Raw genomic sequence first — 26,121 nt, 5'->3', positions numbered from 1 at the left:
GTAATGTGACATTTATGCAGTGAGAACAAAGTAAGTGGCCGTGCCAGTGTTGTGCTGTAATTTCCCTTGATCCAGAACAATTTCTCCAGCGGGAAACACTGAAGTAACTTTAACCGTCCTGTTACAGACATGAACTTAAAGGTACAATCATGATTATAATACACTGCACATTTTTTCCTCTTGTGGGTCATTAATTCTAATCACATTAATTGTGATTACAGTTTTGGTGTATAGGAACATATAGGTCGTTTTTACTAGATGCACTGGTTGTGTTTGTTGGTGGGTGTGGTGTCCTCTCAGGAGGTGATGTCACCACTGACTGGCAAAAACACAAATGAAGACATCTGTGTAACCAGCAGGACCTCAACACACACACATATGAAATGCTGCATCAGTGTAAGGTTGATGTGTTTACCAAACGCTCGGTCAGGAACAGGATTAGAAGCTAAATGAAATCAGAGAAAAGTGCTTTTATGATGTTTCAGTCTTTCATATCTTCAAGCTAATGAAAAGAGCGTTAAGAACTGCCTGCTAAAACACTTCCATCAACATTTATTTGTTTCATTTTAGCAAAAGCTTTTACACAGAACTGGTGCTAAGTGCACCAATAAACTAAACTCCTGCAGAATATATAGATGACGTGCATTACAGCCAGTCAATACAGAAGGGGAGAGGAATCAAATCCAGCACCAGGGCCACCCCAGAATATGGATGAACATTTTCAGTGTCTGTGAATTATTCATGTAGATGTTCCAGTTACCACGGTGGATAAAAGAGCTGAGTAGTGTCTTCGTAGAAGCAGATATATTTATATTTGGCTCTGTGAATGAAAGCCTGTCTGTCGTTGGAGTCCGAATGTCTGAATGGAGACTGAGAACATTAAAGGGGTAAATTTTAAAGCTACTAAAAAACCTGATCAGATCAAAATCATGTCTTTACCCGCCTATGTTGCAGCGCGGCTGTGAACGTGACTCTGAATTTGTACACTAAGGTTCACAAAATGTTGTGAGAACCACAGATGGTTTTCAAGTTGACATATTAGGGCTGCAGCTAAACACTAAAAGGTCACAATAATATCTTCATATTATTATTATAATTGTTGTTTTATTTTACCTAACAGTAAGATATTCAATTTAAAGTAGACAAAAAAAAGTGTCAATTATCAGATTTGAGAAGCTGGAAGATGAATGTTTGGTATTTTAGAACATTTTAAGAACAAGAAAAAGTATGTGAACCCTTTGGACTTTCATGATTTGCTCCATTAATTTGTCATAAAATGTGTTCTGATCTTCATCTAAGTCAAGAGTATTAATGAATATAATTTGCCTTGAAAAATAACACAAGCAAATTCTGATCTTTCATGTCTTTAGTGAGAACCACAAAAAAAATCTCATAGTGCTAGTGGAAAAGGTATGTAGGCAGCAATAAATTCAATCAATCATTTAATTTTTCTGAAGCCATTCTGTTGTGTTTTGGGTCATTGTTCTGTTCCATCACCCAACTTCTACAGAGTTTCAGCTGACGTACACATTCTTAAATTATGCTGAAGAATTTTTTGATACACTCGGAAATTCATCTTCTCCCCAGTCACTGCAAGCTGGTTAGGTCCTGACGCAGCAAAGCAGGCCCAAATCATGATGTTTCCTCCACCATACTTTACAGTTGGGATGATGTTTCCATGATGATATGCAGTGACTTTTTTATGCCTTTGTACGACTGCATCAAGTAGTATTTTGAGGTAACTTTAGACACTTTTTTTCTGTGACTTTTTAAGCTAAACATTGGAGCCACCATCCATTGTGCACTACTGCAGACACATACCTGCCTCCACTGAAGGCCGATTCAACCTTCAACCTGTTTGAATATGAATATTTTTCATTTTAACTTCTAGTTCACCAGTCAATATCTCCCTGTTACCAACCAGTAGTTTGGGATAAAAATGTTTCTCAGACAAATAAAGGTCAAACCAAAAAGATCAAGTCACATTTGATCTCATTAGACAGAGTGCCCCACTGCCTCTGATCTGTAGATTAAAGCCCTAAAGCCTCAAACACTTTTAATCTAGACCACCTGATGTTTTGGCAGCGGCTAAAAGATTGAACAAATAGTCCTTCACAAGACAAGATGCTGTGTACGAGGAGCAAACAGAGCGAGAAAAGGGAGGCTGAGATGAAGAGAGTGAGTGGGAGGCCATGAGGTGAGGACAATTTTCTCCTTCCTGTTGTGTCCTGCTGTGTTTTGATGTTTTTGTCTTTCATTAGACACTCAAACACGGCAAAGCAGTATTTTAGAAGTTTGCTTGAGAACTTTTTTATGACAGTAAAATGACCTCCTGCCAGCTGAAGGACAATTTCACTGAAAAACAGCAGCCAGTGTGCTGGAAAGCTTGTGTTTGTGATCCACATAGGGAAATGAACATTAAGACAGACAGAGGGGCAGAGAGGGAGAGAGAGAAGACAGAAATAGGCAGAGAGAAACACCAGGGAGAGAAAATCCCTGCCACAACTAATGCTGTCTGCTTTTAAAAGACCAGAAACAAGACCCCAGAGTGGCAGGTGTCCTTGAGTCTCGGCTCTTTGGGCCTTTGTCAAATGCTTAACCCCTTTTTAACTGTGCAGATCTGCAGATGGTCTACATGCCGTGGTTTTTAGGATCTTATACATTATGGTTAAAAGCAGAGAATCACCCACAGATAACTTCCTTCTCTTCTGGTTGTATAAATGATGACTGTCCTTTTTCTGTAGCAGAGGTTCTTATAGCTGATTTCCTTTGGATCCAGTACCTGGTGAGTAGAGAACAAGGTTTTAATCAGGCTCAGATGCTAATGGATCTCTTATTGAATGTTTTATCTCTGTTTATAAAGAGATAAACAGACAAACACAGTGACTGTCCTTTTCATTTGACTTATTTGTTTGTTTATCAGGGACATCACACATTAATTACCATCAAATTATAATGAAATGTTTCACATTTAGCCAAAAGACTGATTTTCAACTGCAGCTCTTGCACAGACCAGCAAACACTAGATGCATGTGAACAGGAATAGTATAAACTTGAAACTCTGGTTTCAGGTGAACGTGATTTATTAATTCACAGACTCAGACACCGATGATGAGGATGGAAGTCTGAACGTGTGCAGTGAGTGTTTGGTAGAAGAGTGAATCTCAGTCTCATCAATAAATTACAGTAAACGTCAACAACATTATTACATATGATGGTGAAACACTTGGAAAGAGAAGGTGGATTAGCCAAATGAACCTAAACCTGTATTAAATGCCGTCACCTCTATCAGCAGCTCTGAGTCTCAGCTCACAGTTTTCTTCACGAGTTAAATATCTTTCAGTTGAGGCGCTGAATTGAATAGATTTCAGCTAATTACCATTAATTCCATAAGGGTAAGATTAAACATTTGGCGTTTGTCTACTCAATGAGCTCTGTGTTGTCGGCCAAAGATGGATTCTGGGGTAATAAAAAATCACTCTGACTGTAAGTGGACTGTGTGAGTGGCACCTTTTCCCCCAGCCCAGATTCTCCCACTTTAAATCAGATCAGTGATTGAAGCTGATGACCTTTACAGCTCTACCTCAGACCTTCAAGTGTCTGTAGCCTGTGAAGAATAATGTGTTATAATCAGGAGGCTACAGTAGATGTCAGATACGTTTAATTTCATATTCAAGGCTGTTGATCATTTCCCGGTTTTGGCTACAGGCTACGAGAATTAATTAGACTGAAAAAAGTGTTTAGTGCTCTCACACCCAACAAAAGGTGATTTGAAATCTTTGAGTTTAGCTATTAATAAATTAATTAGCAAATGGTGAAATCAGACTAATTAGATTGGATTAGGAATTAGAACAGTGTTTCCTGTTAAAGTGAAATCACTTTGGCGTGAGTGAAGAACCCTAAATGACCTACACGTGTCATCAGGACATGTTGCACACTTGCTGTGGAGAGATGAGAACATTGGACTCTGCTGGATTGTGATACTTTATGCATGATTGTCTGTGGGATGTTTATGCTCTGTTTATTTGCAAACAGCTTGTTGGCATTTCCAGCTGATGCTCCTCTACTGCAGCGCTCAACTCAATCCTCCGTGACAGCAAGAATCTATGAGACTGAAATAAAACTTTAAATCGCTCTCGGATCCAGAGCCGGTCGTGATGCTGACCTCTAACGAGATGATACACACTAGGACACATGTAAACCCTTTCAGAACCATATTTTAGAAATTCCTGTGTCTTGTTGGAGTATTATAAGACCCACTCCCTCACTCTGCAGCAGGTCTCTACTTGAAAGAGCAAATGGAGCTGCGCCTCTTTCCCAGAATCCTAAAACTAGAGATTTAAAGATTTATGGTGTGGCTGGTGGGAACAGGTCCGGCCCCCCAGGATAGAATAAACAGTGTAGAAAATGAAAGGAGTAGTTTCACCTCTGTGTGTGTGTGTGTGTGTGTGTGTGTGTGTGTGTGTGTGTGTGTGTGATTCAGCTTACTCAGCTCATTAATGTGTGTGTTTGTGAAAATTGAATTTCACTGTATTCTGCTTATGTCTGACCTCAGTTAATCTTTAAACCTCATATATAAAGGACTCTAATGACTGTGCTCAGTGTGTAACCACAGAAACAGCGGCAGCAGCAGCAGTCATGTCAGTCTGGTGACTCTTAAAGACTAATTAATGGCTCAGTGTCAAAATGTTAATGTATCTTTGAATGAGGATCAGCAGGAAGCTGCACTCTGCTAATCAGGACACAGAAAACACATCACACTCTAACTAAATGTTTGCTTCTGCATTGAATCTATGCAGAGACTGAGGCCACAAGCTGTGCAGGTGGAGTACGTGTTGTGGGCATTTACATCACCACACTGCTCCTGTAGGACTGTGCTGAGCTTCTTCACCACTGTGTTAAGATTTTTGGTGTATTACATTTTACATTTACATTTTAGTCATTTAGCAGACGCTTTTATCCAAAGCGACTTACAGCGTGAGGAGGTCTTGCCTAAGCCATAGCTGGGATTTGAACCCCAGTCTCCCACATGGGAGGCGGTGATGTTACCACTACACTAACCAGCCAATTGGTATTACACACAAAGGCTACTGAAACTGAGCAAATCGGCAGTTAATTATACTGAAAAGAGAGACGACATCGGAGGACATCGTTTGTACAACCTCTAGACCAAAGGTGAATTTTCAGTGCTTGTTCTTCTGCTGACATGAGACATGGACGTGGAAACTAACTTTCTGAACTGTGTCAGCAGCATCGCACCAACCCAGCGACTGCTACGATGGTGTGCCTTTAAATTGTTCTGGTGGCTCCACACAAAGCCAGATATTGTTTTTTTGTGAGCTGATCCGAGCTGGCACTGGGCAAGAGCCAGGGAACACCCTGGATCCCATCACAAATCTGTCACAGGACACAGAGACACAGACAGTCACATAAAGCACTTTTCCACCACATGATACCTCCTCAACTTTTACGAACAGGGACGTTTCTCCACTGCAAATATAGTGTAGTACCCTCTCTGTGTAGCTTGTCATAGTGACATAAAACAGCTGTGAATAGAAAATATCGAAGGACTGCTGTTCCTGTTATTTAGTATGTGACTGTCACATCACAGAGATGAATTTAGTTCCAGAGGAGACGGAAGACAGCAAGAAGAAAAACTCCTGAAAAACCTTGATGGAGGTGAAAATAAAAAAGTACCATCACAATATATTTAATATTTTGATATTGGAAATGTAGATCAGTGTAGAATATACTGTGCACCATATGTTCTGAGGCACATGAAGCACACAGGGTACTGTACCGTTGACCTGAAAATGCACCTTTATACAGTTTGTATATAGTGGTCAGATGTTCTCTCTGTTTCCTCCTCAACCTCTTCGGTGCTCTCACATGTTTTTGTTCTGCTGCAGGTGAACACTGTGACATTCAGTCCCCGTTGTTGTGCAGCCAGCCGGTCAATCTGTCAGCCTGCGAAGTCGAGTGGCAGCTACACCGGCTCGCCTCAGGCGGACACATAACAGAACGCACAGCTTAGGCACAATGTGTGTGTGTCGCAGAAAGATTTTATGGACAGCTGTGTGTCTTCAGAGCTCCTGCACAGACCACAGTTTAAATTCAAGTTTCTACCCAGTTACTACTAAATGAAATGAAAAGGAACAGCCCATCAGCATCAACAGTTAGTGTTTAATGGCTGTTTGATGAGAGGACAGTTACAGTCAGAGGCTGATGAAGACACTTACTGTAACAGACATGATGGGATGTGAAGGATCAGATACAGTGAGTGAGGAAGGCATCGACAGATAGAACAGAGAGGAGGAAGCTAGTGTTACACAGAAGAACCAGAAGAACATTTACTGTATGAGTGTGACAGGATTTCATGATACATTCAAAGCATGTGGGAAATGGCAGTTGTCAGTGGTGGAATAAGTACTCAGATCTTTAGTTAAGTTAAACTAGTAATACCCAGTGTTAAAATACTACATTAGCAAAGGTTTTACTGGAGGTATTAGGAGGTATTAGCGTCAAAATATATTTTATTGCTAAATGTTTATTGTGAAGACTAGTTTACTGGACTTTCTCCTGCTCAGGGGACACGAATCTGCTGTTGTGTGCTACAAAAGAGCCACACATGTAGAGTTCACATATAAAAACAGCTCTAAACCGCTGAGGTGATGTTTTAAACCAAAAGTCCATGTGGGGAGGACAACATGCAGGAGTTTTTCTTCAAGAGGTCAATAATTGAATCCAGGAAGAACTTTTATCTTTTGAGCCACAGGGAGAGTTTTAGTTTTAGTATGAGATGCTGACGTGTCCCACAGCTTCAGTTTCTGACACTGTGGGATAAAAACATGTTGGGTGAGGGTAAAGGGTTAGGGCTAGGCACTTAGATGAAGGGGCTAGTGGCCGCAATATGTTGATGATTATCCTCACAAAGATAGCTGTACAAGTGTGTGTGTGTGTGTGTTCTAGTAGGGAGAGATTAGCAGGTCTGTCCCAGCTCCATGTGATGAATGAGTGCTCTCTCTCTCTCTCTCTCTCTCTCTCTCTCTCTCTCTCTCTCTCTCTCTCTCTCTCTCTCTCTCTTTCTCTTTTTATACTCTCTCTATCTCTGCTCTCCAACTCTCTGTCATCCTCCCTCTTATTCCAATATCTCATCCTGCAGCCAGAGGCGTCCATGCATTTGCTCTACTGATGTTTTACCATTCACAACCCAGAGCAGTGCTTCTCCTTTTTCCCCTGAGTCTCTGTGTGAATTTTAATTTGATGTGTTTCTGTGTCTTGTCTACTTTCAACCCTCATCCCACACCTTCCTTCATCCTTCCTTCATCCCTCCTTCTATCCCTGCTTTTATGCCACCTTCTTTCTATCACTCACATTGTGACCTACCTCCCATTTAATTCCACCATCTATGCCTCCATGTCTCTTTCTGCCCCTCCTGTGACACTCCTGTCTTTTTACACGTCTCATATCCATAGACCACACACCATCTCCTCCTTTTTCTTCTTGTATCTCCCCATGCACCTCACTACCACACAGCCTTCCCTCCTCCTACCCAATCATCCAGTTTCTCCTTCACGTCTTTGCGCCCTTTCCATCCCTCATCTCCCTACATCTCCTTTGTTCCACTCCTTCTTCATCTCCCAGTCAATTGCTTCTTCTCATCTCTCTCTCTCCTCTAGTTCTCCTTAAACTCCACCTTCCTCCATCACCTCCTCCTGTGTTATCAACATCAACATTTCATAGAAAACATTTATCTTTCCTACTGCAGCTTGTGCAAATGCATTTGTAAAGAAATGAGATGCGGCCAGCTGCTTTATTTGACACACATGCTTTGAAGTGTCTTGTTCCTGGACACCGCTGCTCATTTTTACCTGACATTACACTATAAAACATCTTGACTGATTTCATATTCGTACGACTCCGTCGGCCTCATCAGTTAAATTAATAACCTCTCTTAAATGGCTTTTTTTTTTTTTAAATAGAGTAAATGCGGTTGGAGTCAAGGTCACTTAATCATAATGGTGATCCAGTTCTGGAGTGCATTATTCTTGAAGTTCATTTCAGCTCATTTTTACTTTAATTTTCATTTTCAACACTCCCGCCTCAACTGAGGAAGAAGAAATGGGAATTATTAGGCATCAGTTTACCCACAATGTCTCATATTCTACTGCATGTTCATCAAAGTGGGATTTAAATGCTTTCTCCCTGAACTCATTTTATTATTGCAGCTGAAATAACTTTCTCTAGTTTGTTACCTGAGTCCTGTGAGATGCTTCAACCTTTTCAGTTCATTTTCAGGTCATTTTGCTTTTTAAAAATGGTCTCCACATAATTAGGATCCAGTGTGAAGTTCTGTGGGTTTCAGTTTAACCACAAAGGGGTAAAAATGTCAGGAGCTTGTTGATAAATCCAGTATTTACTGTACTAACCATAAAAATATTCACCGTTCACCTATTGGTTTTTAAACTTTGGTCAATTTAATTTGTCTTTTTTGACAAAGACAATTTTAGATCTTCCATTTCTTTATTGATTTAACTTAAGACATTCACTTACTGGAGTTTTCACAGGTGAAGGAGTAGTTTTAATGTTTGTTGGTTGTTGTTTTTTATTATATAAATTAAATCAACTAGGATTTAATGTTGTAGTTATGATTTTGTATGTATTGTGTGAATATCCCACTTCCCATCTTATCACCTTATTACTAATTTCTGTCCTTTGAGAATTTCAGCTCATAATTTGAGTCTGATGTGTCCAACAGGACAACAGGAGTCTGGAGCTACTCATCTGATGCTGTTTTCAGAACAAACAAACATTTGGACGCACAATGTGTGTCACATTTCATCCAAACGACATGATTCTCCGTTCACTCCTGGTGGGTTAGTTGGCAGAACTGTTCTGCAGCCGTTACTGTTCAGAAGCAAACAGCAAGAATAAACATGTTGTCCGGTTACACAAATCCAAAGTGAGCCCACACTGAGGTAAAATACCTGCCTTGTCATGCGTGATGTTTGTTGTGTCAAAATATTTAGCTGGCGCCGCTCGAATGGTCCGGTTCCTCCACTGTTGAGTCTGACCTGTAAAGTGATATTGTTGTTCAGCAGCAGGATGTTGTCACAGCTGGTTTTTCTTTCACTGGTGTAAATGTACAAACTATTCTGGATTCTGCATTTTAAAAACATCTTAAGACTTGTTTTATTTTAAATATAGCTGTCTTACTCTAATTGTACAGTAAACGATGTTGTCAAATAGAGAATACTAGTCCTACTCATCAATAATAGTCGTCAGCTCATCTTCTTCAGTCCTTCATTTGTTCAAACGTTTGAACACTGAATTGTAATATTCCAGTGTTTAGTACGAGTCATCAGGTCTTTGTAAAACCAGAGCGAGAGTTGTGTTCCTGTTCTTGGCAATAAGTCAAACACATTCCCATTTGGTGTTGGCCTCCTCCAGTTTGTTGCTCATCACTAATCAGCAGGGTGGAGCAGAGTGTCTGGTTTGAGGACCACAGGACCACGTAGTTCTGTTGGCTTCATCAGTCCTTGACCTTCATCACCAGTGCATGATACAGGTCATGGACTGATGAGGCCAACAGAACTACGTGGTCCTGTGGTGGCTCGCAGCCAAGTGTGAACCCTCAGCTCTGGTTATGAGCTCTGGGTAGTGACTGATTGGAATGAGCCTCACACGCAGAGTGACCGGGCTTAGGTTTAAAGATTGGGTTCAGACATCCAGAGCTTCCTTTGCACTCACTTCTCCTTTACATAGAGAACTGGTTTGAACATCTTGTTAGAATTCCTCCTGGGCACCAACTGTGAGGAGGCTCATTGAAATCCTCCAGGAGGAGCTGGAAAATCTGGCTCGCATGTGCTTCCACCACGACTCAATTTTGGATAAGCATCGGAAAATGGATGGACAAATAAAGATTGTGCTGAAATAGAGGAAACTGAAGTTAAGGAAAAGGACCAAACATGTTATATTTACTGTAAATGAAAACTGAGTTTAGCTGAGGTGTGCAATTATTTTAAAACAGAAGGTGTTGGCAGGTGCTCTCCTCCTCTCAGATGGACAGAGGGAGGGAGCGATGAAGGAGGAGAGAGGTAGAAGATTAAGGTCTGATGCACATACAGGGTTCAGTCCATCTGTCCATCCTTTGTTGTCACGCTGAGGTTTAAATCTCACCGTTTGGCAGACTGTCACACACACATACTGTTGCAGAGGTACACTGAGAGGGAAGGAAAATATATGCAGAACTTATACATGTGAGTGGGCTGTGGTCTGAAGAACAGTGACTCAGATGAAAACACCAACAGAAACCTTGTTCGTCAGCCTCTTTTTCTCATGGCCGTCACGGTGACTCGTCCTTTCCTCCTCTGTGGAAACTCTTTACTCCCTCTTCTTCTGTGTTTGTCTTTCTTTCATCTTTCCTCCTCCTTCAAATGTCTCCCGCCTCTGCGCCTTCCTTTCCATCTCATTGTCCTCTTTGTGCTCTGTCTGTTTAGTTTTCTCAAGCTCTCACCTTCGTTCCAGGTCTCTCTCTTACTTTGATTGTCTCTTGAGAGAAAGTTGTCCTGAATTAAAGAGACAGAAAATAGAAAACACACCGATACGTCTACACTAGCTCATTCCTGCGTGTCCTTACCCTCTATTCACTCTTCTTCTTCTTTCTTATAACCTCCTCTTCTCTTCTATCTATTTTATTATGGTTCATTTCGGGTTAATATTTTATTCCAGGGCTCCACTGTACTCCACTGTGTCTTTAAGGCCCCCTGCCCCCCATCCAGTCTTACAGTGAACACATCACCATCCTACAGCAACAACTTAGCTGAAAATCCTGCTGCACAAACGGGCAGGTTGTAAAAAAATGTCTGTGAAGAGACGTGAATAGATAAAAATAAACCAGCACCTGCTGGTAAATAGTCACCTCCTAGTTCTACTTTGTGGTCCAGACAAGGTGACGTGAGTCGGTCTTGTCTATAGTTATTTATCATTTCCCAACCGACTGTTTTTCTGTGTAACGTTCTGCAGGATATAAAACGGTAAATACGTGTTCTAATTTCTGTGTACCTGTGACTCACTATCACAAATAGATTGAGTCTCTGTTGAATCATATTTTTCGCCGTTCTTCACCTCCATGAATTAATGTATGTTAATGTTGAATGTGTAAATAACATAATTCCTAATTAATATTCACTGACCAATAGAGACAAAACATCACATGGATGCAGTTAGAAATGATTCAGGTAAAAGTTAAACGAGTGGCCATGACCAGGTGGATAAACTGCAGCAGTGTAGTTTCTTTAGTTTCAAGGTCTGTTTTAATTTTCTCCTTTTATTCTATTTCTGAAGGACAATAGTAGGATTTAAAATACTGAGTGATGTGGTGTCAGGAGGCCCGGCCGGCTTCATGGTTACTAAACTCTCTGAATTCTTAGGTAAACTGAAACATGTATTATGGTCACATCCTCTGTAACTACTGATGACTCTGAACTGCAAATCCCATAATTAGCATGTTTTGGGATATATTTACAACCTGTCATTTCCGGACTTTTGTTTCCCTAAAATTTGCATTTCTGTTGCACCTGGATTGACATTTTAACATAGTGAGGATATGTTCATTAATTTACAATGAATGTAAATGAGATTTATTCATTCATTCAGAAAAAAAGTTTTGTTCCTAAGAGTGTGAATGTTTGTGACAACAAACTGTTGTTGTCTTGGCCTCAGTTCTCTTCGTTTAGATCAAGTCTTCCTGTTCGATCTTGTCTTTGCGTTGTCATAGTTCCTGTAAAATTCACTTTGTGTTCAGTCTTTGTTAAAACAACTCTGAGGAACAAATGTTGTCAAGCTGTCTGGTCTGTGCAGTGTTAGGATGTAAAGGTCTTCTCAGTGTCAGAGACTGATTTACTTTCTGTTTTTGTGTCTCTGTAGGTGAACTAGCTGCACCACCCTCAGCTCTACCCAGCACACCCCCCTCCCGCTTCCCTCTGCCTCAGCCTAATCCCGTCGTCCTCTCCCTCACCTATTCCCTCCTGCTTCTTGTGGGAAACACACACCGCCATGTCTCTCTTCACCTCTCCCACCCCCGTCCTCCTCCTCTTCCTCTTCCTCCTCCCGTTGCCTCCCTGTCGGCTGGAGTCCCAGCGGAGCGAGCCCAGCAGTGACGTCGACCCTCAGGTAGCTTTACCCTCCGTGTTCCCCTCCTCCTTTCCACCTTCCGTGTCTTATAGTAACAGCACTGGGTCCAGCAAAACAGAGAAGTGTGAGGAGGTGGCCGTGTGCAAACCTGGCATCCTGCTGCCTGTCTGGAAACCAATCCGGCCCGGGCTGGGCGTCCAGGTGGCCAGAGCTGTGGTCTATTTTGTGTCCCTCATGTACATGTTCCTGGGAGTGTCCATCATCGCAGACCGCTTCATGGCATCTATAGAGGTCATCACGTCACAGGTGAGAATGAGTGAACACATGAAGTGAAGTGAAAAGACTACAGTCGTTTTCCACGTTATTTTCAAATTAGAGCAAGAAGTTTTGAAACTGGATCTTCTGTGATGTCACACTCCAAGTGACATCACATATGAGGGAGGAATGATGTAATGATGAGGAAACACTAACTCAGAGTTGGCTTTAAACACAGAGGATCTGGTTTATTGAAGGTTTCCAAGTACAAAAACTAAGAGTGTGTACTGAGCACACAGCGTTGATTTTGCTCTTCTGCCTTATTAAATATACAGAGTGCGTTGTTTGTGGCGTAGGGAGGAGAAAATGCAAAAACAGAAACTGAGCACACTCAATTTTAATTATTAAGCCTGAAAGCAGTTGTAGTGTCCATGGATATTTAATACGTTTAAACGGCAGGTACGAGCTGCATGAACAATAATGGCTGCTGTTATTTGGGGGAGGAGAAGTGTTGTTGAACTCCAGATGCAATGAATGAGGTCAAAAAGCTTTTATTTGGTTCCTGGTTTTACAAGTAGTGACAATAGGAACTCAAAACCCAGAGCGTGTGTACAGGAATCATGAGAACCCAGAATGTTATGTTAGATAACTTTAAATACAACCAACACTAGTAAATGTAAGTCACGATATCACAACACCAGCTCTTTAAAAATAGACCTTATCAACTGATTTCTAAACCAGTGTATCCAGGTCAAATTATTCATTAGCTGTTGTTTTGTTCAACAGTATGTTTGATGACCACAGACTGAGTGAAGCTGCCAGTAAAAGTGTTTGCATCATAATCCATCATCCGGTCGAGGCAGATGGCCGCCCACGCTGAGCCTGGTTCTGCTGGGGGGGGGTTTTCCTCTCCAATAGTGCTGCTCAGTGGGGTTGTTGGGTTTTCTATATAATACTGTATACAGTTATATTTTATAAGGTTTTGAACCTTAAACACTGTAAAGTACCTTGAGATGACTTCTGTTGTAAGTTGGCACTATACAAATACAATTTAATTGAATTTAATCTCTTTACTGTGAGACAGTCCTGAGTTTCCTTAGTTTCCTTAATAGGGACTGCACAGATTTCCCTCTCCATCTATTTATCCTCTATAATAGTGGAAATGACCCCCAGCTGCTTCCACAAACAGAGCTGTGTTATTTACCCAGGAGGACAATAGTCATGAAGTGCATCTGTGTGAACTGAACACGGCAGGAATTACTGAGGTGTAGTCTGTAACTTTAGTATTTACTTTAGTGGAGTTGGTAGAAGTTGGTGCAATGTGTCACAGATAGATAAAGCTGTTAGAGTGTGTGTTGTCCCAGGTGGCCTGTAATGGTGCTGAGGTTATGCAGTCATAAGCGCTGCAGAAAAGAGATGAAGGGTCCTGGGAGGATTGAACAGACCTCCAGAATGAGAGTGGAGGACAAGGAGACGTGAAGGTCAGCAGCAGGGACAGAAGAGAACTGTAAGGATACAGAGACGGAATACAAATCTGTACACAACACATAACACCAAGACCCTGGAACAGAAAAGAGCTGCAGACTAAAGGACACACACCAACATAAGAAGAATGATCAAACTGTCTTGTACATTTGTTAATGCAGCGATAGCAAAATAACAGAAAAAGGATCAGACTACTGAGCATATTCAATATTTCCCTCTTAACTGTACTGAGATGGATGTGTAGGTATACTGTACATGAAGATACATACAGCAGAGGTAATTTAGATGGTAGCAGATGGCAAAGCAGGATAAATAGAGAGAAACAAAAGGGTTAATGGAGAAGAGGGGCCTCATCCATCCTTTTCAAGGTCGATGTAAATGCATGTCTGATCCTACAATCCCACAATCCATCACTGTGGCAGCCACAACTTCAGCTCTTTTGGCAGAGGCCTCGATTTATTCTTGTGTATTTCAGTCTCTGTATGTAAATATGTGGTTTTGAGCTTTTTACTACTACAATACTATGAATGTAGAATAGATACTGTACACAGTACTATAAGTACAGTGGGGAGTAATCCGTGAATAAACTACAATGAACTACTAACTGTTTAATAAGTCGTATAGGCTCATGAGTGTATGCTACTGTCAATTAATGAGACCATAGCAAACAAACCTAATTACTCGAATACTGCATCTTATCATTATTAGTACTACAGGTATCACATGTACCTGTATCTAACAACATTTAGGAGGATTTTCAAAAATATTATTATTATTATTATTATTATTATTATTATTATTATTATTATTGGTTATATGCTTATGTTCTGAATAAGTGAATGAATCAGAAGACGAGCAGCTGAAGACGGGACAGTGGACCTCAAACAAACCTCACTGAGAAAAGTCAACAAGAATATAATGTTAAATGATACATGTCCTGTTTGTAATCAATAGGAGAAGGAAGTGACCATCACTATGCCGAACGGAGAAACGTCAGTGGCGACGGTTCGTATCTGGAATGAGACTGTGTCTAATCTGACGCTCATGGCTCTGGGCTCCAGTGCTCCAGAGATACTGCTGTCTGTCATAGAGGTACACACACAGAGACACCATGTCGTATGTGAATTAATTGACTGTCGGCAAGAGATTGGTAACAGGTACGAGCCCTGACATAATATAGAATAAGGCACTAATGGAAAGTTAAGGTGTGAAGATGAGCTCTAAGTCTGAATTTAAAACCATGTAAAGAGCCGGAGGTTAGTCCAGAGGAAGGGGGCATGTTGTCAAATCAGAATTATTATTTTTATCTTGCATTTCAGTTCAAACCGTTTTTCAGTTACTCAACATTAGAAAAGTTTCTCTGTCTGTTTGTTCTTTAGTGACTCTCTTTATGTCTCCCCAGGTGTGTGGTCACGACTTCAAGGCTGGTGAGTTAGGACCAGGAACCATCGTTGGCAGCGCCGCCTTCAACATGTTTGTCATCATCGGGATCTGTGTGTGGACAATCCCCAACGGCGAGACACGCAAGATCAAACACCTGCGAGTGTTCTTTATCACCGCCTTCTGGAGCATCTTCGCCTACATCTGGCTCTACCTCATCCTGTCTGTCATGTCGCCCGGCGTAGTGGAGGTGAGGCACACTCGGCGTAAAGAGAATGAGTGATCGGCAGAAAGAGCAAAAACATTTCTGTGCCCATTTATTTGGTCCCAAATAAAACCTGAAGCACTTGTTTGACACATGTCGTGTAACTGTTGTCAGACCTGTGTTGTTAGATCCATTCTCACGTTTCCTTTCTCCCTCTTTGCTAAGAGGCAGAATAAATAATGACTGATTACTACTAAATTGTTTAATAATTATTTAAAGAGTTCTCACTTACACAGTATTTGCACCTGCCTGTCAGTGTCCAATATACCAAATACCTGGCATCATGCTAAATAAAGGTGATAATGAGACTCTGTATGTGTGTCTCAGGTGTGGGAGGCCCTTGTGACCCTGCTGTTCTTCCCAGTGTGCGTCCTATTGGCTTGGATTGCCGACCGGCGCCTGCTCTTCTACAAGTACATGGGAAAGCGTTACCGTGCTGACAAGCGCCACGGCATTGTCGTGGAGACTGAGGGAGACTTGACACCCAACAAGGGCGGCATGGAGATGATCATAGATGGCAAGTTCCCACAACAAGGAGGCGCCGTGGTTCCCACTGAAAACTGTGGTGGAACTCAGGATGGCACCGCCGGAGCTGCAGCCAATAACATCGGTGCAGCGGGAGCCATGGCAACGGGAGTCGGAGGAAACCTTCCCACTTCCAACAGCACGATGGTCAACGTGGAGAGCAGCAAGGAGCTGGACGAAAGCCGCAAAGAGGTGAGAGGCAAAGAGTGAGGCAGAGACGGGAGGGAACTGACGAAGGTTCGGAAATCTATAGTTTACACATTTATTTCAACAGGCTGAGGTTACGACCCCTGATAATACTGATTACAACCAGATCAAGTCCACAGAACAATGTCCTGTGTTGTCAATGTCCCAGACAAATGTAAATGGTTAGACTAATATGAAACATGTACATTAGTAGGAAAGACTTCCCGACAGAGACAAAACAAACACAACAGAATGTTATTTCACATCTTATTCAGCATTCAGACTGGAAGAGAAAACTACCCTGGGTGAGATGTTTTATGAACCATGAAGATATAAAATACAATGCAGGACAGGCTGGTTCATCTTTTAACAGCTCTATGAGTCAGAAGTTTTGTCAGCTACTGCACAGCAGTTCTTAAAACTCTAGAAAGTTATGATGGCAGCATTTATTTTATCTCTCGTTGCAACAATCACATGCATGGTTAACAGTAGAGAGAGCGCTCACATTACCAGGCTTTTATCACATACTTTGACTTTTGTTTCAAATATTCTGGTCTAACATTGTTTTGTTTTGTTTTGTTTTGTTTATTTTTATTATTTCATCTTGACAGAACCGTGAGCTTCCATAGTTTTCGTCTTAAGTAGATATCATATGACAAAGTTTTTCTACATTGTACGACTGTTACGTAATGTACGCAAAGATTTTGATTTTGTTTTAAACTTGAACTTGTAAACTACTGTTTGGATCTTTTCCTGCTTATGTCTTAATATTAAAGATACTCAAAATTTCAAAATGTTGCTTAGTGCAAAATATCAGATCAGTATCTGTTCCACACTGGACGGTTTCTAGAGAGTTTGAATAGACAGAAGCTCTGATTCTCTGCTCTGTAATGATTCTCTCATTTCATTACCTATTTGTTGGTGAAAAATGCAGTAAATACAGGAAAACACACATTTCTGCTGTCATGATTATGACATGATTAGAGGATAATTTACAGTTGCAGATGTGATGTTTGGGTTGTTTCCGGCTGTGGTAAATGTCTCCAGTTTAGATTTTGCATCGATGCATGTCTGCTGTTTAACCTTTTACCTCTGTTCACAACAGAAACACTGAGCAGTGTCAAGAGGGAATGGAGGTTACAGAATTCATGTTTACACTCATTAACACGTGTTAAGTGTCTTCTTTAAAACATTCAGCTGCTTCAACTGAGCAGGAGAAAGAAGAGAAATGGAAACGTGAGAGGTTTGACATAGATGAAAATACATAATGAGGGTGAGAAAGATTAAGGAACAGTTCAGGGCGATGCTAAAATCCCATAGTCACCTAATAACTAATTTATTACTATGGATTAACGGGCTCTCAGTACAAATCTCACCTGGTCTTCTTGAGTGTGTGTATCACTGCCACCTCAGTCAAAGCAAAATCAGACACTGAATGAGAAACACTAACTAAAGAAGAGATGTTAGAAATGAACTGAGTCGCTGAGTTAGTAACGTTTTCTTTCTGCTAGTAGTAAGATGATGGACTAACTCTTCATATCCTGCTCAACACCTCTAACAAACGTTGAGTGCACTCCACCTCTGCATTGTGCTATTCAGGGCGACTGTGTAGGTCGAAATTAGGTTTGTATTCGAGAGGAGAGAGAGCAGGAGCCGTGTGCTGGCTTCACTTTTCATCACAGATGTTTCATTGAATTAAAGCTGAGAGCTCCTCAGTTACTCCCCCGTTAGTAACTGAGATCTACTTACTGTGAAACTCACATAAAACTGTGCTGCTCACACATGTGGGACGTCTCCTGAGAAGAAAATCACTTTCTTATTTTGAGTTTACTTTACTATTTACCTGTTGTATTTACTTTATTTATTCAAATTTACTTCATCTGCATCCACATCTTCTGTTGTGCCTCGAGGGTCCATGTTTGGCCCGATATTATATTCTCTATACATCCTTACTTTGGAGTTTCATCCTCCACAAGTCTCTTTATCTCGTAGCACTGTTAGGCTGAAGACACCCAGCTGTACCTCCCCCTGAAACCTGACAATGATGATATATTAAATCCTAATATATTTATGTTTTGTATGTTTTTAGCTGGTTCTAAATCAGTACTCTCTAACATGAGAGGCTGAGGGATGTGTTTGGTCTGTACAAGAGCTTAGGGTTTATTTTAAATGGCACAGCTCTTATTCTTATTCTTATTCTTATTCTTATTCTTATTCTTATTCTTATTCTTATTCTTATTCTTATTCTTATTCTTATTCTTATCTGGTTACAGAGTCTTAAACACATCTGCCTTGGTAATCTGTGTGGTTTTCTGTGGAAGTTTTATTTCACCCCTGTCCTCTCGTCGGTCCTCCAGGTGATTCGCATCCTCAAGGAGCTGAAGCAGAAATATCCAGACAAAGAGTTGGACCAGCTGGTGGAGCTGGCAAACTACTACGCTCTGCTGCACCAACAGAAGAGCAGAGCCTTCTACCGCGTTCAGGTAGCACACACACACACACACACACACACTCACAGTGTTCCTAAATAAGTAGTCCCTGAAGTGAACACACTGGGGGTTTCCAAACCTGCAGAAAGGATGTAAAGTAGTCCAAGGACTTCATAAACTGGATTTCTCTGTTTCTTTGTTTAAGCTCACGTTGAAACAAAATGTTTATGAGCATTAATTCAATTTTAAAGAGCAATAATAGCTTTAATTTGTTTTCATCAAATGACCCATTTACCACATCCCTGCATGTTTCTATGTGTGAATTTCAAATGAAATAAATGTGGAAGGACTTCTTTTAACCCTTCCTCCTCCTCCTCCTCCTCCTCCTCTCTGTCCCCCTCCCAGGCCACTCGTATGATGATCGGAGCTGGTAACGTCCTGAAGAAGCATGCCGCCGACCACGCTCGGCGTGCAGTGGTAACCGACGAAGAAGCCCCAGAAGAAGACGACCTGGCCATATGCAGCCGCATCTCGTTTGAAAGCGCCCACAGTCAGTGCATGGAGAACTGTGGCATCCTGACACTGGCTGTAGTCTGCCAAGGTGCTGACATAAATAAATCATAAGCTAATATTGAGTTCACACGAATAAATTAAATGAGCCTAAAGCTGCAGCGGTAATAAAGTATAAAACACTTTAAATAATACAAATTAATTCTATCAACCTCATTTTTTATCTGATCTGTCTTTTTCTCTGAGTTCAGGCATCATGTTTCTGCAGTTGATCCATAACTGCACAACATTTCTTTACACTTTTATTACTGGATTAAAGCAGAACTCTGAAACTTTACTTAAAAGAGTGCTCTACTCATTAATCATGCACTTCTCTAATATTGTCAGACTCAAACATGAAAGTATAAAAATCAAAGCACCAGAAAACGAGTTTTTCTTTTTTTTTTTTTATTCTTCATTATCAAAATTGGGTGCCTACATTACCCACAATGCAACCTGGAAATCTGCAGCTGGATCTGGCTGTACTTTTCTTACAATGCAGCTGGGAGGATGCTGCAGTGACCAGTCGTGTAACAGAAGACGTTTACACTGGTAGCAGTTAGTGGAGCCTCTGGTTATGAGACTCGCACCCAGACAATGTCAATAAAATATGTCGCTTGAAGAAATTTTGCTTTTATAACGGTCTTTCTCAAGGTTTTTGTGATTTTTTTTCAACTAAATTCATCCAAATTTAGCAGTTTTTGCATATTTGGATTTAAAAGTTTTGTTCAGCCAAATAATTTGAGGGGAGCGTGACAAGACCTGATTCTGGGGACTATTAAATATGTGGTGGTAACCATAACAAGCTAGGAACATTTCAACTAGTAAGTTCAGTTTAACCAATAGTGACAAATTCTTCTTGTTAAATTACCAAAAGTAGTTTTCCACCATTCCCAACACTTTATCAGGATGTAAAGATCTGACAGGGTTTTAAAACAGACTCTGAACATCGCAGCTCATTTTAATGTAACAATGGTTTATGACAAGCTCCCATACACAGATCCATCTTGTTGTATATGTTTTATAGGATAGATATAAATGAATGCTCCGTGTTAACTGTGTTTTCTTTCTGCTGTTTAGGGGGTCTGTGTGAGAACACCTTCTATGTGGACTACAGGACAGAGGACGGTTCAGCCAACGCTGGGTCCGATTACGAGTACAGCGAAGGGACGCTGGTGTTCAAGCCTGGAGAGACTCGCAAGGAGATTAAGGTGAGAACAGAGACACAAACCAGGAAGAGATGGGAGAGAGGCAGACACAGTGGGACCACCTCAAAGACCAGACCTGGTCCCAGACCAGACATCAGTGGATTATAGATAAATAGGATTTGGTTTCATTCATGGCAGAGGTGCTCTGATGATGAGAAGTCATTTGTATCCTCTTAGATTTAAATTCATTTATTTGTGTGTTAATTAAAAATCTAAATCCTAAAGAAATAAGAAAAGATTTTTACCAAAAGAACAAAAGAGAAAGACGGTGACCTGGATTCATGAAGAAGATCTTAAAGCATATCTCCTGCTGAAGTCTCCTTCTTATCTAACCTAAAAACACAACACTTGTCCTGCACCTTGGCTCGTTGGATGAACAATCAAACTAACAAATCATCGGGGAAAACTGCACCGCTAATGTCAGTTAATGATGAGCTAATTAGCTGCTCAGCTGCAGCACATTAAACTGCATCAAAACGTAGCTCCAGAAGCCACTTGGGTCCAGTTAAATGCTGCTGTGCTCTTTGCTCTTCCAAACCACTAACAACACACTGTCTGCCCATCACATGTAGCTACAGCCAGATTGTTTATTCTGTTTCTCGCTCCCTAAACATCAGGAGCGGAGGCAGCTACTGTCAATCAAACACAGACTCCCATACACTCCTGTATAATAAAAAGACATTTTCTTGTCATTTTAGTAATAAAACACAGCAAAAACCTTCTTGAATTACATAATTTGGATTAAATCTGGTTTATATCTATAAGCCTATTGCAGCTTGTGCTCCCAGTCAGTCTTTCCTCAAATAGATCATTGATGTTGTTGAACGTGGTTGAATATTATGTTATTTCTGTTGCTTTCTCAGTAATACAAACGTTTGAAATCTCTCCCGTCCTTCATAATGTCAGGGTTGAGGTGGTTTTCACAATAAGGGGCCGACACCCTTCAAACCTTCATTGCTGTATTTTGTAGATGGGATGAAACTTTAATGATTCCTGTGGAGGAATTGTACAAGTAGCCGATCGTATACATTATGAATCAAGATTCCTGCCAGCTTTACCAGCAGCTGACAGTTCAGAGGTGTCTTTTGTGAAATACAAAAATCACATCTGATGGATTTCTATCTAAATTATAAATGTACCAGACCCTAAAACCCGCTTTGACTGGATTTACACACATCTCTTTATCAGCTTTGGTAACTTGGCTGCTGTATCAGGAGGAGTTTTACGCTCTGACAAGTTTTATTTTACGTAACTGCATAAACATGGTGCAGACTTCAGCGTAACCTGTAGTGTGGCTGTAAAATGTGGAAAGATATCTGAGGAGATGAAAGCAGGTGGTGGTGATGAGAGTCCCAGCAGGAGAAGAGAGAAAGACCGAGGAGAGACAGATGCTGCTGAGATTCAAGGTGAGAACAGGAATTCATGAAATGATATTTATTAATGTTTGAAGTAATAGGAGAGAAATTGCTCTTTCAGCTTGTGCCCCATGGGGTTTATCAAATCCTTATCACAGATGAACAGAATTTAATCTTTAGCACATTTTGTTATTTCTATATATTTGGTAATAAATAATAAAAACCCAGGCTGTGTGCTTTAACAGAGCTAAATATTTACAGCTTTCTGCTGTTTTTGACTAGTTGTGAGTGCAGAGGCCCGTTCAGCTCCAAACGTAGAGCAGCTCATTGATGCTGAAGATGTTTGAACTGGACATGAATGAGCAGAGAAGCTCTTTTTTTCTATTTCTCGCTCTATGATTACATTGCAATGCACTTTCTCCTTTACTCGCGAGAGGTTCCCCGACTCTAACACTTTACTGTTGCTCATGGCACAAATGACAGACACGCTCACAGAAACTCTGCAGCCTGTTTTTGCTGATTTAGTGTGTTTGTGGCTGCAGCTGCTGTTTACATTGTGCATATTTACCCTTCCTTTAAGATTTACAGATGTAAATAAGTTTTTGTGCAGTATAAACTAAATGTGTACCTGTGTTTTAGAACATTTACATAAAAGTAAATAGTAAATTTAGGTTCATGATTCTGATGTTATGTCTCAATTGAACCAGAGCTCTACTACAGTTGTTTTCACTGAAGTACGGAAATGTGCGATATTTTAAAGTGCATCACGGTGTGTGAATTAAACGCTTAATGGCTGCACGAGCTATAGCTGTGGTAAGCCCAGTGATCTGTCTGAGAGATCAAAGTGTGAAGATGAGAGGAGAGTGGTGCAATAGCCTGAAGAGTCACATAAAAGAAGCATGTGGATGGAAGGACATTAAAAACACACAGCATAAATTGGCCCATCTATCACGAGTGAACGAGCGGAGAGATGCTGAGCGAGTACATTACAAAGGTCAGTGTCATTCATTTCAACAGCATATCAGAGGATTTCATCGACCGCTCTGCCAGAAATGAGCAGTGCGGAAACCAATTCAACTTGAATGTCTCACTCTTCTGCCAGAACTCAACGCTGTGACCATCACTGCAGCCTTCAGGTTCAATTCTCCTCTAATAAAACACAAACGATGCAATTAAAGCTTTGTATTAAAGCTTTGTTGAAAAAGAGTCATAATTGTTTTTGAGATAGTTTTCTCATACTGTGTTTCTGAATTCACTGTTCTACTTTAAATACTTATTTTATTTGCAGTAACAGCTCATCTGTCTCATGTTTTTGCTTCTTAAGTGTGCAATGTGTGGAAGGTAGTGCATGAAATTAAAATTAGATTAACTGTTGCACACAGCCGGTGACTGAGTAAAGATCTGAGCTGCATCTGAAGTAGGCAGATTGACCCCGTCAGTAATGAACAACACAGTCGGTTATAAAACACCCGGCTCTCTAATAAAGAAAGATGCAGGAGAGCTGCTGTTGTCTATTTTGTTACTTCGATTAATAAAATCTTTTTTAATGGTTCACATACTTTGTCCAGTAGCACTATGATGTTTTTATGGTTGTTTTATCTAAGCTGTAAAACTGAAATACACAAAAAGGTTAAAACGGAGAACAGTGATCGGAAACCTGATCATTTCTTGACTAGCCTGTTAGCTCAATGCTAACACATAATGGGATTTACTATTAACATGCTAACAAAATGAGCAAAATGAGTGGGCAGCACAAAGTCAGAATTGGGATGGATACTGGTGGCCCAAGTACTAACAGTTTGTCTCCCTAGTGGCTGAAGATCATTTATTGTAGGTTCAGGAATCAGTCACCGTCTTCATGTCTTGGTGGTTTCATGACTGGACAGACACGTGGTCTGCTTCATTAGATTACAGTGCCGACCTAATCTGATTTTGGAGTCCCCACCTGTCAGTCGATTTGCTGTGACACGATCAGATGACGATCAACAACGATCTCTTGCAGACGACTGATGTAACTGGAGCCTCTGTTTCTGTGTGTGTGCTGAGGGAGGTACTGTAACGGGCTCTCAGTCCTCCGGACACAAAAACCCCACGGATGATGTCGGTACACTTCAAATTGAAAAACTGAAGTTGACTTTTTTTTTCTGGTCGCTTCATTAGTCAGTTTCTATTCCACCTCCACAGCTCAGTGTTTTCACTAAAAGTCTTCATTCATAATGAATGGATACAGTATGTGATGCATGTGTTGAATAATTAATCATCCACTTTCAACTTTGGCTCAGTCACATCTTTACTTCATCCTATTGTTCCTGTTGGTCTTTGTCACTCTCCTCGCTCACACTCCCATTCCTGAAGATGTTTTATCAAATGCACTCTCCTGTTTTAACCACACATTTGCTGTAATATTTATTTAATAACGACGACATAAAGATTTGTAGAGTGCTGATGCATGTTTTAAAAGCTCTTTTAATAATTAAAGCACCTTATAGTCTATATTGTTGTCTTACTCAGGTGGGAGCTACCACAGCACAAGTATCATATACAGTAGCGGGATACCAGATACTGGTTCCAAAAAATCCTGCATCCAATTGGCTCCCATTCAAAACACATCAAGGTCTTTTTAGAAATACTAAGTGAATATTGAGGCCTGTAGTGTGATTATGTATCTGGTTCACAGGTGGCAGTTTTAGTGTTTCATTCATGAGGTGAGGAAGAAAAACTCAGTCTAGGTCTCTGAGTCCTCTAAAGATGTGTTACTACAGACTTGGACAGAAGTGAACAGGCGGTGACAGGTCAGGTCATCCTCCACCAGCTCCAACATGATCCCTCAGGAGGACAGTGGGTGATGTTTGGACCGCTGTGATCCACTGGTTCTGAATGGTTCACCTGTAGGCACACTGAGGGTCATGACCTCCTCTCACGACAGACGAGCTGACACCTGTCTGAGGTCTCACACACCTCTTCTGTCTCTCTCTGCAGATCGGTATAATCGACGACGACATATTCGAAGAGGACGAGCACTTCTTCGTGCGCCTGCTGAACCTGCGTGTTGGTGACGCGGAGGGGATGTTCGAGAGCGATGAGGTTGGCGCCACCCCCAAAGCTCGCCTGGTGGAGCCCCTGACCGCCACGGTGACCATCCTGGACGACGACCACGCCGGCATCTTCACGTTCAGCGAGCGCATGGTGCGCGTCAGCGAGAGCGTGGGAACCATGGAGGTGACCGTGGTGCGTAACTCAGGCGCCCGTGGCACCGTCATCCTGCCGTACCACTCTGAGCCCGGCACCGCCAAGGCTGGAGAGGACTACGAGGAGGCCAGAGGAGAGCTGGAGTTCACCAATGACCAGACCACGTGAGTCCTTTTCCATTATGACGCTTTAAGATCTGCGCTCTTTAGGTCACTCTGTGGGTTATTTTACTCTCTCTGCCCTTCCTGTGCTGTACACCTGTTTAAACTGCCTGTAACATGCAGTCAAGTTGCAGTTTGCACCGGATGTAATGCAGATATAGTGTCAACAATAAAGGGATGCACCAGAGGTCACATTGACTTTGAATCGTCCTCCAGAAGTTAATCACACACTGTGTGAAAATGTGTTTGGATTGGTTCGGTCTTCATTCCCAGCATGTTTAAAGTTAAAATCATGTATTGTAAGAGCACAAAGAGAGAAGGGAGGAGCAGAGGAAAGTTATTCTTAATGTCTTTGAACTCGCTGCTCTTGTTTTTATTCCCCTCCAACTTCCATTTCATCCCCTCACCTCCTAACCGTTCCTCTTATTTGTTATCGCCTCTTGTCTTTCCTCTCCTCTCCTCTCCTCTCCACCTTTTTCTGCTCTGTCTTCGGTCTCGCTCTCCTCTTCATCACCTCTGTGCTTTCCACACAACAGCCCTCTCCATTATTCATCGTTTCTGACCTGAGGGGAGACCCAGCACGTTCATGTTGAATCCTGTGTGAGTTTTCTGTGTTTCTGTTTGATCAGGACTTAAAATTTCATGATGGAGTATTTTGCAGTGTTGCAACTAATTGCTGTGTGAATGTAATGTGCTTATTCACCTGCGAAACGATCGGCACCTCTGTTGTATCTTTTCCCTAATCTGCTTTCCTAGTCTGCCGTGAAATTATGTGGACAAATCTGCCAAGTAAAACCTGGATCCTACTGAAATTTGGGACTCGGACCAAAGATTCAGAATATTCGTGATGTGTGACCAATTTGAAATTATAAGTGATGCTCAACATGTGAGGAGCTTCTAGCTGAATGACTGTGGGAACATCATTCTTCCAGCTGCTCTGTCTGACACTGAAGTGCAGATTAAAATATTCCAACTATTAGATGGATTGTCATGAAATGT

The 26,121-nt window shown here is 41.3% G+C and overlaps 1 protein-coding gene across 1 annotated transcript in view; it reads left to right on the top strand.

Annotated features, from left to right (window-relative positions):
- slc8a2b (solute carrier family 8 member 2b) overlaps positions 1 to 26,121 on the top strand; it is a 115,615-nt gene that overhangs the window by 74,193 nt on the left and 15,301 nt on the right. Inside the window, exons 5-12 of the mRNA XM_026371149.1 lie at positions 11,929 to 12,441; positions 14,830 to 14,967; positions 15,278 to 15,505; positions 15,848 to 16,237; positions 18,589 to 18,714; positions 19,066 to 19,261; positions 20,290 to 20,420; positions 24,752 to 25,125. Of these exons, the coding sequence (XP_026226934.1) occupies positions 12,058 to 12,441; positions 14,830 to 14,967; positions 15,278 to 15,505; positions 15,848 to 16,237; positions 18,589 to 18,714; positions 19,066 to 19,261; positions 20,290 to 20,420; positions 24,752 to 25,125 (1,967 nt within the window). The 5' untranslated portion in view covers positions 11,929 to 12,057. The remainder of the gene's footprint in view (positions 1 to 11,928; positions 12,442 to 14,829; positions 14,968 to 15,277; positions 15,506 to 15,847; positions 16,238 to 18,588; positions 18,715 to 19,065; positions 19,262 to 20,289; positions 20,421 to 24,751; positions 25,126 to 26,121) is intronic.

The sequence above is a fragment of the Anabas testudineus genome, chromosome 13 (genome assembly GCF_900324465.2).
Source record: "Anabas testudineus chromosome 13, fAnaTes1.2, whole genome shotgun sequence".
NCBI lineage: Eukaryota > Metazoa > Chordata > Actinopteri > Anabantiformes > Anabantidae > Anabas > Anabas testudineus.
The sequence above is the reverse complement of the archived record's forward strand: the minus strand, read 5'-3'. Positions and strand labels throughout refer to the sequence as shown.